The 12,618-nt window shown below is 49.0% G+C and overlaps 1 protein-coding gene across 2 annotated transcripts in view; it reads left to right on the plus strand.

The window, feature by feature from the left end:
• Positions 1-12,618, plus strand: part of DEPDC5 (DEP domain containing 5, GATOR1 subcomplex subunit) — a 90,332-nt gene that overhangs the window by 62,355 nt on the left and 15,359 nt on the right. The window contains exons 32-34 of one of the 2 annotated variants that reach the window (XM_081252711.1): positions 2,021-2,129; positions 4,988-5,131; positions 10,942-11,022. In XM_081252711.1, coding sequence (XP_081108837.1) covers positions 2,021-2,129; positions 4,988-5,095 — 217 coding nt within the window. In that variant the 3' untranslated portion in view covers positions 5,096-5,131; positions 10,942-11,022. Of the gene's footprint in view, positions 1-2,020; positions 2,130-4,987; positions 5,132-10,941; positions 11,097-12,618 lie in introns of those variants that run through there. The other variant, XM_081252710.1, reaches the window with a different exon arrangement.

Consider the following 12,618-nt stretch of genomic DNA (forward strand, 5'->3'; position numbering starts at 1 on the left):
ACCTCTAAATATAATTTCTAGTGCTCAGGAAGTATGGGGCACAGAGGAACACGATAAACAATAAAGGGATATGATCAGCACATCCAGACTGTAAATTTATAGGACGAGTGAGCTACTTTCTTCCACAAATAAATTGCAGGGAGATGGAGGGATGAGTGGAGCTTTTAGCTTAAAGAAGACTTGAGAGACATAACTGACTGCATTGTAGGGATTTTAACTGAATCCTGTTTTGAACAAACACACAGTAAAATCTTTTTTTTTTAATGTATTTATTATTTTTGGCTGTGTTGGGTCTTCGTTGCTGCGTGCGGGCTTTCTCTAGTTGCGGTGCATGGGCTTCTCACTGCGGTGGCTTCTCTTGTGCAGAGCACGGGATCTAGGTGCACCGGCTTCAGTAGTTGTGGCTCGCGGGCTCTAGAATGCAGGCTCAGTAGTTGTGGCACACGGGCTTAGTTGCTCTGCGGCATGTGGGATCTTCCTGGACCAGGGATCGAACCCGTGTCCCCTGCATTGGCAGGTGGATTCTTAACCACTGCGCCCTCAGGGAAGTCCTAAAATCTTTTAAAAATACAATATATGCTGAAGTGTTTATGGATGAAGTAAGAGCATGTGTGAGTTTTGCTTCCAAATAATCGGGTGGATAGGGATAGATGAAACAAGATTGGCTCTATCAATAAATAATTCTGGGGTCCAGGTAGATAAGAGTTCAATTACATTATCCTCCTTATTTTCATATGGGTTTCAAAATTTTCCATGACAAAAACCAAAAAGAGAGAATGTAACAGGTTACTATGGAAACTGATTTTTAATCTCCGATATGAGGTTACTTCACCATCAGTAAGAGATGTGTCAGGATTTAAGATGAGGGAAATGTCACAAATTGGCTTCCCGGGGAAACGGATGGAGACAGAATTTAGTCGTGGGCTCAGCCCCCGTGGGAGGGAGGGGGCGGAAGGTGGAGGGGACAGAGGGAGAAGCTGCGATGCAGGAAAGCCCAGTGACAGCCTCGGGCACCTCCCTCAAGCCCTGGAGCTAGAGCCACATTGGGAGATGAGCCGGGTTGGACCAACAGGGCCAGGCCTTTACACCCCTTGGTGATGGTTCACTGTCCACAGGCAGCCCAGGGAGGGGCTCGGGCTCTGCAGCTGGGCCGTCTCTGGAGGGGGACAACATGCCCAGCTCCCATGTCAGCAGGGCCACGGCAGAGGGTCTGGGTGGCGCCTCGAAGTGCCCACCACAAAAAGTGTGTGTTATGGTAACAATGAAGCATTTTAGACTGTAATGTGAGCCTCCTGGAACTTACCAAATAAAAATTCAGTGGTATATTAAAACAGTCTAATTTGGGGGTAGCATTTAAGTTACCATAGTTCATGGCTTATCTTAGTACGGAAAAAAAAATTAGGAAAATATATGTGAAAGTAGGCATTTATGGATACCAGAACTGAGATGGGAGGAGATGTCATAAGAAAGCCATAGTTGTCTTGTGTCTGAGATAAATGCCTGTTAGATTAGCGTGTGGCATTTTTTGGGGGGGTGGGGAGGGCTTAAGTGTGTGCGTTTGCAAGATTAACGAATCTTCAAAATGTATAAAGAGTCGACACATTTCACCCTGTTTAGTTAATGCCGAATGGTAACGCAGCCCTAACGTTCAGAATGTACTTCTGCTGGTATATTTAATAAAAACTGAGAAAAAGTTTCTCCCAGAGAGTTAAAAAAAAATGGTATTCATGGACAGAGTCACTCAAACCATGTCACTTGCCTTTTCAAATTAATACATAAGCCCAGGTGCTGCAAGAGACTTTTAAAATTGAGCTGTTTTCTGATTTTCCATGGCAGCTGGTGATCGTTCAGGACAATGAATGAAATTAAGGGCACCACATAGGGCCTGAGGATTAACAAAGCGGAGGAGGGTGTTTCGAAGGTGCCGGCAGCAGAGCTGCGTTCGCTTCGTTGTGGCTAACGTGGGTCCTTCCCCAGGGGGCTCTGAGCAAGGACCGCCCTGTGTTTTCCCCCCTCTTAGGTGCCTGGGAGAACAGCAGGCGGCGGTGCATGGGGGCAAGAGCTCCGCCCCCCCGGCTGAGAGCAGCGGTGTAGCCATGACTCCCACCTACGTGGACAGCCCACGAAAGGTAAAGGAGCCCCTCCGGCGGGGGGCTGGCGTGTGCGCTCAGGGACCCAGTATGGAGGGTAACACACAGCCCATGAGTCCAGGACTAAGTGTGCTGAGGATTTGGAGGAACCCTTTGCAGCACTGCTATTTTGGTGCAGGGACTTGCCTGCTCACGGTTGTAAGGACGCTAACTGCTAGATGAAAGCAGATGTAAATCAGTCAAGCTAAACTCTATCTATCCGAGATCTGGCTCAAGCTGTGACACTGGCCTCTGGTTTTCCCTCAGCCCCATCTTCAGCCCTCCTGGTGGCGGGAGGGAGGTAGAAAATGACTGAAGCAGCTTCTGGGAGAGCTCACTCTTTGGTGAATGAAATTCCCATCAGTTTGCTTAGACTCCTAAGAAGTAGTCAGACGGGAGCATCCTGGGAGACGGAAACCAAAACCTGAGGCTTTGGCCTCTATACGGAATAGCGAGTACAGTAGAGGAGCTGGAAGCTCCACAGGTCAGGCTTGTTGTAGCTTTTAAGACCAATAGATGTGTCTCTGCCAACTCCTTCTCCTTGGAAATTCAGAATCTGAGATCGTTCTGGTGTGGCAGGGTGAGCTGGCCGCACATTCTCTTACCTGGTCTCTCTCACTCGGAGATGAAGGAGATTCAATAGATGTATTTTATTTTTCAACATTGTGGTCAACTTGTATATCCATCTGCATATTTATTTATTTTACTTTCACATCGTGAAAATTTCCCCGTGTCATTATTTCTCCACAGTTTGAGTTTAAAAAATAACTATATAATATTTCATCATATGGATAGACCTTTGTTTATAACTTCATTTTTTGTTCAAAAAAATGGTGGTTTCGGATTTTTTTTTTCCGGATTTTAAAAAATAGTTTTGGGCAATTATTCCATAAGTTTGTATAATTATTCTGCAGTGTATCACAATTACAAGTAATACTGCAAACACCCTTGCACATAATTATTTGATCACATCTCTGATTGTTTCTTCAGGGTAAGTTCCTAGAATTAGACTTCTAGGATGGAGGGATTAAAATCTGAGAAAAAGTAGCAACTGAGGCTGCAGGCAGTGTGTAGCATCCATAAGCCAGAGAGAGCAAACCTCAGTAAGTATTTTAGGCTTTGTGGGCTGAGAGGGAAGATCAAGGCTATTGTGTGGGCTCTTCTGTAACCATTTAAAATCTTAATGGTTCACAGCTCACAGGCTGGAATAACCAGGTGACTGGATTAGGCTGTAGGCTGTCGTTTCCGCAAACCCAGCTCTAAGGCAGTGACTCTAGGTACAGTCCCAAGGATAGTCTGTGCGTCAAGAATGACCTGTTGGTGAAGAAAGTCTTTTCACCTGTCCTCACTCACGGGTACATCATCTCAGCAGCGTTAGCACCTCTGCTTCTGTATGTTCTGGCAGAGAAAGGACGCAAATAGAACGTGACAACACATAAGTGCCTGTGTGCTGTTCACTAGCTGTTACGTCCACCCACTGCCGTCTTTGAGGATTAGAAACAGTGCGGGGGACAGTACTGAGAAGTACAGAAATTACAGAACCACAAGCATTATGGTTAAAATACACCAACGGCCAAATAGGAGATCGTGGTCTAGAACACTCCTTCATCTTCCAGCTGGACACTGAAATCCATGTGGATAGCCATCTGTCTGCTGGGTGTAGATTCCCAAGTGGTCCAGGAGAAGCAGAGGTGTTAGGAGATGGCCCAGCACTCTCCAGGCAGCAGCTGTGTCCGGATGCGTAGAGGGTACCTGAGTGTGCATCTCCGCAGACACGCGTTTCCTCGGCTCGTTACTTGAGCTCGTAGTGGCTGATGGGCATGGCCGCAGTCCTGGTAGAATGGACACCGAAATACTTCAGTGATTCTACTTTTAGAATTTAAAAAGTTTTAGGAAAGCAGGGACCTTCAGGTGTATCAAGTGGCATTTCCGAATTTCAGTGATAATAAAGCATAAAAAGTAAAAAGATTTTGAAGGGACAGAGGACACTTCTTGACCTTAAGAAAGAGGGAGGGAGTGGGTCTTTGGAAAAGTTCTCTCTGTCATTTATGTTTCAAGTACAGGGCAACTTGAACCCCACAAGAATAGGGTGGGGAGGGGAAGGCTGCTTCAGGAGCCCCTCCCGGGGACTGCATATTATTTTGTTACACAAGAAGTGGGGGAGAAGGTATTGCTGCTCCTGTGTCCTGAGGTTGCTCAGAAAATTAAACAAGAACTTTTCCTGCAGTGAATCCTCTTCTCCCATCTGGCTGCCATGTTACAGGCGGAAACGCAAACGTCAGGCCTCCGTGCGTCTCCCAGAGGCCTGCTGTTCACCCAGCCAGGCGGGAGGCCAGGACGCTGCCCCCAATCCTGCCCCATGCCCCCCTCTGCAAGCTGCCCTGTGGCCTTCTCCTCCCCTCGGCATAGGTCTGAGGATGTTCAGAGCTATGTGGGAGGATGCAGGCAGCCAAGCCAGGCTCTGATGAGATCTGAGGTGCTTGGACACACCTTCTCCCCCAGGTGCTGGCTCCCACCCCACTGGGATATGCTGCCCAGGAAGGTGTGAGTTTCTGCTAATGCTTCGCATTTGGATATTTTCCTCCTGGGTGGATCTCTCTCTCTTTCTCTCTCTCTCTCCCTCTCTTTTTTTTTCCCCCTTTCCCCTCATGTGCCCTACTTTCTCTCCTTCCCTCCTTGTTTTTGTTTTTTGCTCTCTTCCCCCCCTCCTTCCCCGATGGTTCGCTGCTGGGCCGCGTTCCGTCCCTTCGCCCCCTCGCACCTGCTGCTGCTTCCTGCTGCTCTGACCTCAGGACGGGGCCTTCTTTATGGAGTTTGTCCGCAGCCCGCGCACAGCATCGTCCACCTTCTACCCGCAGGTCAGTCCAACCCCAGGGCCCCGAGGCCCGTGCATGCCTGTCCGTCGCAGAAGCCGCGACCTGGCCTTCAGCTCGGCTCTGAACGTGTGGAATTGGGCCGAAGCCTAGTTTGAGGGGCAGTTGAAACTGAATTCAGTCTCAGAGGTGCACTTCCTTTCTTGGTGTTTGTGATGACACAGGGGGATGAGGAGATTAACGTCAGAAAACAGGCTGGCACGTGTGGCTTACGTGTTCCCGTCTTTGTCATGTGTTGCCACTGACTCTTGGCCACGGGGCAGCATCTTTCTATTTAGGTGTTTTTGTCCATATGACATAAGCAACATGATACATGCTGACTTAAGGACAGAACTCTTATTTTTTTCTTCCTAGTACAAGCAGATAAATTTATAACAGTGTGGCAGGAAGTGGTGAAAAACAGAGCAAGCAATTACTACCAGGCATGTGCTTTGTCATAGACTGAGGGCGTGTGACCCTGGGCAGCTTGCCTCTGGACTGTCCTGAACTCGCGTGTCACATAAAGGGTTTGGACCCATCTCAAGGGGCTTCCAAGCCTTCAAGCTCTTCAGTTACTATGTGCCAGGCTCATAGTATTATTTCATCTCATCCTCACAGCGTAGCCTATGAGTTAAGCAGATGTTTTATCCCAGTTCTACAGATGGAGAAATTGAGGGCCAAAGAACTTGTGCTTCACACAGTACAGGGTTGAGCTGGGATTTAAATCAGGACGAAGATGCTTGATTCATTACCCCCACCCCATAATTAGCCTCGGTCATTGCTGTGCTGACAGATCTTGGTGAAGAGAACCTGGGCTCCCTGCCCTTTATTGAGGCCCCTGAGTATATGTGATTGACCTGGTCACAGAGATTTGAAAAGGAGGAGAGGGTTTATGCAGAGCAGGGCAGGCTCAGGGGGACGGACGTGGGAGGTTCGGGGCAAAGGTTTAGGAACACTTATTTGGTGGAAGTGAGAAAACCAACATGGATTGAGGACCTGCTCCACCAGCTACTGTGCAAAGGGCTTTGCAAACAGCCTGTGAGTCCATGAGGTACATGTACTATCACCCCATTTTCCAGATGAAGAAACTGAGGCTTAAGTATGTTGCCTGGTCAGGGGGCCCGGAACTAGCGAGTGGCAGAGCCCCTCCACTGTTCTGTAGTTCACACTGGTGTCTTTCCTTTCTTGGGAGGCCAGAGGGCATCTTGGGTCTGCGCTGGGCTCTTCCCAGTGAAAGTGTGACCCTGGGCAGGTCCCCGTCGGGGCCTCTGAGTCCTAATCCAGCAATCACCATCTGTAGGAGGCAACCTGCCCTTGTGGTTTAAAACAGACTCCGGTTGCAGTTTTTAACCTTTTACTTTCTAACAATAGACCCTCTTGTGAAAAGCTTCAGACTTAGATTAGAACTTAACCTAAGAAAAATCAACAGAGCCGGGAGAGAATTGTTTTATACATCCTATAATACTCCACACAGGTTCACGTGGTGGAATTCACCGGAAGAACAGAAGTGGATAAGTTCCTGGAATTGGAAACAGCAAACAGAGATGAGGAGTTTATGTTACCCACCATTAAAAAAAAAAATGATCCCGTGTAAGATGTAGTAAGGGAGCGCTCTGTACTGACGTGAAATTAAATTGAGCTGTGCTGAGTGCCATGGGAGATACAGGGATGAACACGACGCCCTGTGGACGTTGCTTGTTTGATGTCTGTTCCCCCCTCCTCACCCCCAGATGGTGAGCACCATGAGGGCAGGGGAAGTTTGTTTTTTTGGGGGGGGTGTTTGTTTATTTAACATTTTATTTTATATTGGAGTATAGCCGATTAACAATGTTGTGTTACTTTCAGGTGAACAGCAAAGTGATTCAGTTATACATATACATGTATCTATTCTTTTTCAAATTCTTTTCCCATTTAGGTTGTTATGTAATATTGAGCAGAGTTCCCTGTGCTATACAATAGGTCCTTGTTGGTTATCCATTTTAAATATAACAGTGTGTACATGTCAATCGCAAACTCCAGGGGAGGGTTTTGATGAGGGGTGATATTCCTTCCTTCCCTGATGATATAAACCTTGGAAAACATCCTGGCTGTGGGGCTGGGGTTATTCTCCAGCTCTACAAGGTATATGGGATTCCGTCACGAGTGCTTTTACGAGGCCTCTCTGTGCCCGGATGGTGCTGGGTGGCTGGAGGCCAGGAGCCCTGCTTAACCCACCTTGTCTCCAGGTGGGACACTGGCCTCAATGCACAGTTGAGGGCTGGGCTGGCGAGTCCTGCTGTATCCTGGTGGCTGGTTGTCCTCCAGCAGGAGCAAGCAGGGCTCTGACAGGCATGGGGTTGGGGGCCTTGGGGGCACGTGTTGTGGTTGATGTTCATCCCAGAGGCGTCCTTGGGAAAGCCCCCTCCCTCAGCTTCTCCCACAGCTTTGGGCGTGTGGGAAGGTGGGAGGAGAAGGGGTTGGTGTTGCTGGTGAGGGTTGTTGGTTGGTTTGTTTAATTAACTAAATGCCAAACTTTATTTGGATTTCACCGGTTTTTCTGTGAACGTCCTCTGTGTTCCAGCGTCCAGTCTGGGGCACCATGTTGCATTTAGCTGCCATGTCTCCCCAGTCTCCTCTGGTCTGTGACAGTTTCTCAGTCTTTCCTTGTTTTTTGGTTTTTTGGGTTTTTTTTTAATGACCTTGATGGTCTTGAGGAGTCCTGGCCAGATATCCTGTAGAAAGTCTCCAAATCTGGGTTGGTCTGATGTTTTTCTCATGGCGAGACGGGAGTTATAGGTTTTTGAAAAGAATCCTCAGAGGTGAAGTACCCATCTCATCACATCCCATGGAGGTCCACAAGGTTCACACAACATCACTGGTGACGTGAACCGTCATCGCTTGGTGACGTGGTACTTGCCAGCTGTCTCCACTGTGAAGCTGCTGTTTCCCCTTTCTATACTCTGGAAGCAGGTCACTAAATCTAGCCCACTCCAAAGAGGAGATGGGAGATTAAACTCACCTCTGGAAGGTCCCATCTGCACAGGTTTACTGGGGTCCTTCTGTAAGGAAGGTTTTGAACGAGGTTCCTAAGACAAAACCCACCCCAGACCAAGCACCTCCCTCTGCTTGGCTCTTTTCAGCTCTCCGTGTGAGACAACGACAGTTCTGTCCATCTCTTTGTCTGTCTTTTCCCACTGGTCTTATTCCAAAAAGTTTCTTCAGGTGGATTCTGGAAATAAATGCAACCTCCAGAATAAAAATGTGACTAGATGGGGAAATTCAGGAAAAGACAAAATAAGACAGGACATCCTATGAGGTCTTATAACGTACTTAGAGTTTCCTGCTAAATTCAGCTCTGCACTTCCTGGTAGCCAAAGAAAAGTGGGAAACATCTGTTCCAGGATTCAGAGTGGTCATGAGATAAAGACAAACCAGTTGTTGGGGAGAAGCATAACTTTTCCTGGTATTAAGATCTGAGCAAAATGCCTTTTTCTGCAGCCTCTTTTTTTTTCTTTCTTTTTTAAATATTTATTTATTTGTTTATTTAAGCTGCACTGGGTCTTAGTTGTGGCACACAGGATCTTCATTGAGGCATGTTTAATTGCAGCATGCAGGCTCTTAGTTGCGGCATGCATGTGGGATCTAGTTCCCCGACCAGGGATTGAACCTGGGCCCCCTGCATTGGGAGTGCAGAGTCTTACCCACTGGACCACCAGAGGAGTCCCATCTGAGCAGCCTCTTGAAAGATGGACGTTGTGTGATATGGAGCAGGGGTGGGACAAATCTGGCCCACCATCTGCTTTTGTCGATAAAGTTTTATCAGGACAAAGCCACCCCCCCTTCATTTACATCATCGATGGCTGCTTTTGTGCTTTTTCACTTATACAGAAACTGTATAAGTTTCAACAGGCTTTATAGCCCACAAAGCCTAAAATAATTACCATCTGGTCCTTGACAGAAAATATTTGCCAATTTCTGATTTAGAGGATAATTCTTAACCACTTCCTGGTTCAGGCTGGTGGGGCAATTCTCAGGGGCAGTAGACGAGAGATGACCCCACCAGAGAGGCAGCATCTAGAGGCTTCTGTGCCTGAGAACTGAGTCTAGTTCCCTCCGTTAGCTTCCAACTTAATTTTACAGTGTAGCATCTATTCCTAAGTCTTACTGGTTGGGGGCAGGTGGTGGCTGGTAATTGCAAGCTGCTTCTTGCTGCATTTCTCAGTATTTATGGTGCTGGCAAAGACTTGTTGGTCCTTTTTTTTTTGACAGTTCATTGAGCCTGATATAGGAGAGCAAATTGGTTCTTTTAGAACCAGGGGTGATTTTATCTCCTAGGGGACGATTGGTAATACCTGGAAACATTTTTATTTGTCACAGCTGGAGCAGAGGGAGATGATAAGGGGGTCATTACTAGCATCTGGTGAGTAGGAGCCAGGGATGCTGCTCAGCACCCCAGGATGCACAGGACAGTCCCCACAAGAAAGGCTTATCTGGCCCCTAATGACAATAATGCCATGGTTGAGATGCCCTGTTTTATTTATTTTATTATTATTATTTTTTTTACTATTTATTTATTTGGTTGAGCTGGGTCTTAGTTGCAGCAGGTGGGCTCCTTACTTGCGGCTCTCTAGCTCTTTAGTTGTGGCATGTGAACTCTTAGTTGCAGCATGCATGTGGGATCTAGTTCCCTGGCCAGGGATCGAACCCGGGGCCCCTGCATTGGGAGCATGGAGTCTTAACCACTGCACCACCAGGGAAGTCCCGAGATATCCTGTTTTAGAAGGAGTGATTTTTCCATCATCCAATAGAGTATCTGATAATATAAGGCTCCATTCTGGAAGTACTCGAGAACCCCATGTAAGAGGGACTAGGAGTCTTAGATTTTTCCAGAAGTGCTCTGGAAGGCTTGCTGTTCTCTCCAGATGTTTGCTGTGGGGTGCAGCCTCTCTAGGTGGGCAGGTCATAGTCCTGCCCTCCAGGCCGTTTAAAGGGAATGAGACAGATAGAAAACCATGACATGAAGCAAAACCTGGCAGCTCCCAGGCAGGGGTCAGAGACCCAAAGTAGAGAGACAGTTTCTGTTTGGCGTTGGGGGCAGAGTGAGTCAGGGAACGTTTCACTAAGGGAGCAGTGTTTGAAACACAGCGTTTGTAGCCTGTGGTGGTGGGGAAGGGAGTCCCAGGTTGGTGGGGCACACAGACAGTTTTAAACACACAGGGTTGACTTGGCTGGAAACAGAGCCATGGGTGAGCGTGGGCGGGACAGTTTGAGCCAGAGCTCCGGTGCCACGAGTCAGTTCTCAGTTCGGTAGCTCGTGAGGAGACTTGAAAGATTTCAGAGTAATGGAGTGATGGGATTGGAGCTATCCTTTAGGAAGATGAAGCTGGAGTGCTCACAGGTAGGGTGTGTGTGAGGTGGGTGGGTCAGTGGGAGCCAGGCGGTGGGGCAGGCACGCCTGAGGGGTCATGGGAGTCGGCGGAGGGGAGGCCACAGGACGAAGCCTCTCTTTAGAGGTGAAGCTGGAGAAGGGAGCTTCAGATGCACCTGAGCTGTGAACCTGGGCAAATGGGAAGACTGATTGCACCTGTGACAGACGCGAGTGAGGAAGACTGGGGGCCAGGAGAGCTGCTTGTCTCTAACCATGCTCTCTCCCTTCTCCCAACCCCGAGGAATGATGCTGACTTCTTTACTCCTTTGGTGGGGGTTTTCTTTAGTGTAAATCTTGTGGTTTGAGTCAGGTCCTGGTCCCAGGGGTTCACTGTGTACCTTGGCCTCCCGTGGCCTCAGTTTGGGGCACAGGAATCCCCCCCACTGGCTCCAATAGAAGGGGGCACACGCCAGCAGGATGGTCCCTGGACTCCTTTAGCTCCTCAACCAGGGACTAGTGGGGACTGGGAATGAGAGGAATGGGTAGGACCGTGCGTGTGAATAGCCTGATTTTTTTTTTTCCCTTTGGTGTTAACTTTTAAAATCTCCTACAGGTGTCTGTGGACCAGACGGCCACCCCGATGTCAGACAGCACCAGTATGGGGGTGAGCACAGGCCAGTCCGTGGACAGAGGCAACAGCCAGACCTTTGGGAACTCGCAGAGCTCAGGGGAACAGGGCTTCCCCTCTGCAAACTCCAGTGACAGCAGGTGAGACTCAGAAAGGCCAAACTCATGCTCCTGGGCGGTGGGGCTGGTCTGACCTCAGAGGCTGCAGAGGCCAGGGGTCCGGATCCCAGGCCCAAGGTCTGACTCGGCCACAAGTTATATCTGGGAGCCCAGACAGTCAGTCCTCACCAGCACCTTTCGACAGGGCTAGTGGTCAGTGCCCTGCCTTCCTCACAGGACAGCTAAGAGGTTGCCGCAGAGACACAGAGAAGCATCAGGCACTGTGCAGGAGTGGGCTTCGGGAAGGGGGCCCGGAGTGAACCCGTCCTTCTGCACGGGGCGTCCGTGGCCTGATGCCTTGCCTATGTCAGGTGCAGTCAGTCCACGCCACCTGAGGAAATGGACGAACAGTGAATGGGTCGATTATCGTGCCCCAATGTGGCTCTTTTCTTTTTTTTTTTTTATTTTGGCCACGCTGTGTGGGATGTGGGATTTTAGTTCCCTAACCAGGGATGGAATCCGTGCCCCCTGCAGTGGAAGTGCAAAGTCCTAACCACTCGACTGCCAGGGAAGTCCCTCCATGGCTCTTTTCTTGTTCCTGAATAACCAGAGGAAAAAGAAGCTGCTTGGAGCTCATTTGCTGGAGGAAGTGCCCAGCTTTTAATGCTGTTGTCAAATCTGAGAAACTTCTTTTTTATATCCTTCCCAGCTGCGTTTGGTTTATCGTAATTCTGTCCAGTCTGCTCTTGTTCCCTCACTGCACTGACTGAGTGGTCCTCAGCTAAGTGGTCTAAGAGACATGACTTTGGACCTTTTCACCTGAGCGCAGAAGGTCATCTGAGGCAGCTCACCTGGCTGGTCCCCGTCAGCGGCCACGCAGTTTCCTTTGCATGTCACACATCCTGTGCTGGATTTACCTGCATCTCGACTATACTGGCTGGTAGAGGTGGTCAGTTTGGAGGCGGCCGCAGGCCTGGCCTTGTCTGGCCTCTGTCGTCTCCCCAGGCCCACGTCCCTGCCAAGTCTGGCAGACGCTTCGGCTCCGGCAGCCCAGGGCACAGGAAAGGCGTGCACTTCTCTGCTTCCTCGTTGCTCACGTGGCAGGTTCTCTTCTGCTTTTGGAAGAGGAACTGGGAATGTTTAGGCTGGAGATGAGAAGGCCAAAAACAACACGAATCAGGACCAATGACTGAATTACAGAGAACACACTCTATCTCACGATAAAGAGCTCCCAAGCAGCTGGTCCTGCCTCAGGGAAACGAGCTCTCTGCCACTGAAGATGTTCACACAATGGAGCGGCCTCTGTCCAGACTCTTGTCGCGAGGACTCAGGCATTAGTTCACTTCCAGGGTCTTTAAAGTCTTCTTTAACCCTGAGATTCTGAAATGCTCCAGTGGGTCCTGGACCCACCTAGTAGGAAGAGGAGGCTGGGACTGAGGAATGGGAGGGGTTTAAGGAGCTTCCGGATAAGCCCCAGGTTTGGTGTGATGGGTGGCCCTGTGTGTCCCATGCCCAGTAATCTGGGCTCGGTCGCTGAGTATTAAGCATGTTTAAGGGACCATAG

Source organism: Mesoplodon bidens, assembly GCF_964165515.1.
Source record: "Mesoplodon bidens genome assembly, chromosome: 13".
Taxonomy (NCBI): Eukaryota; Metazoa; Chordata; class Mammalia; order Artiodactyla; family Ziphiidae; genus Mesoplodon; species Mesoplodon bidens.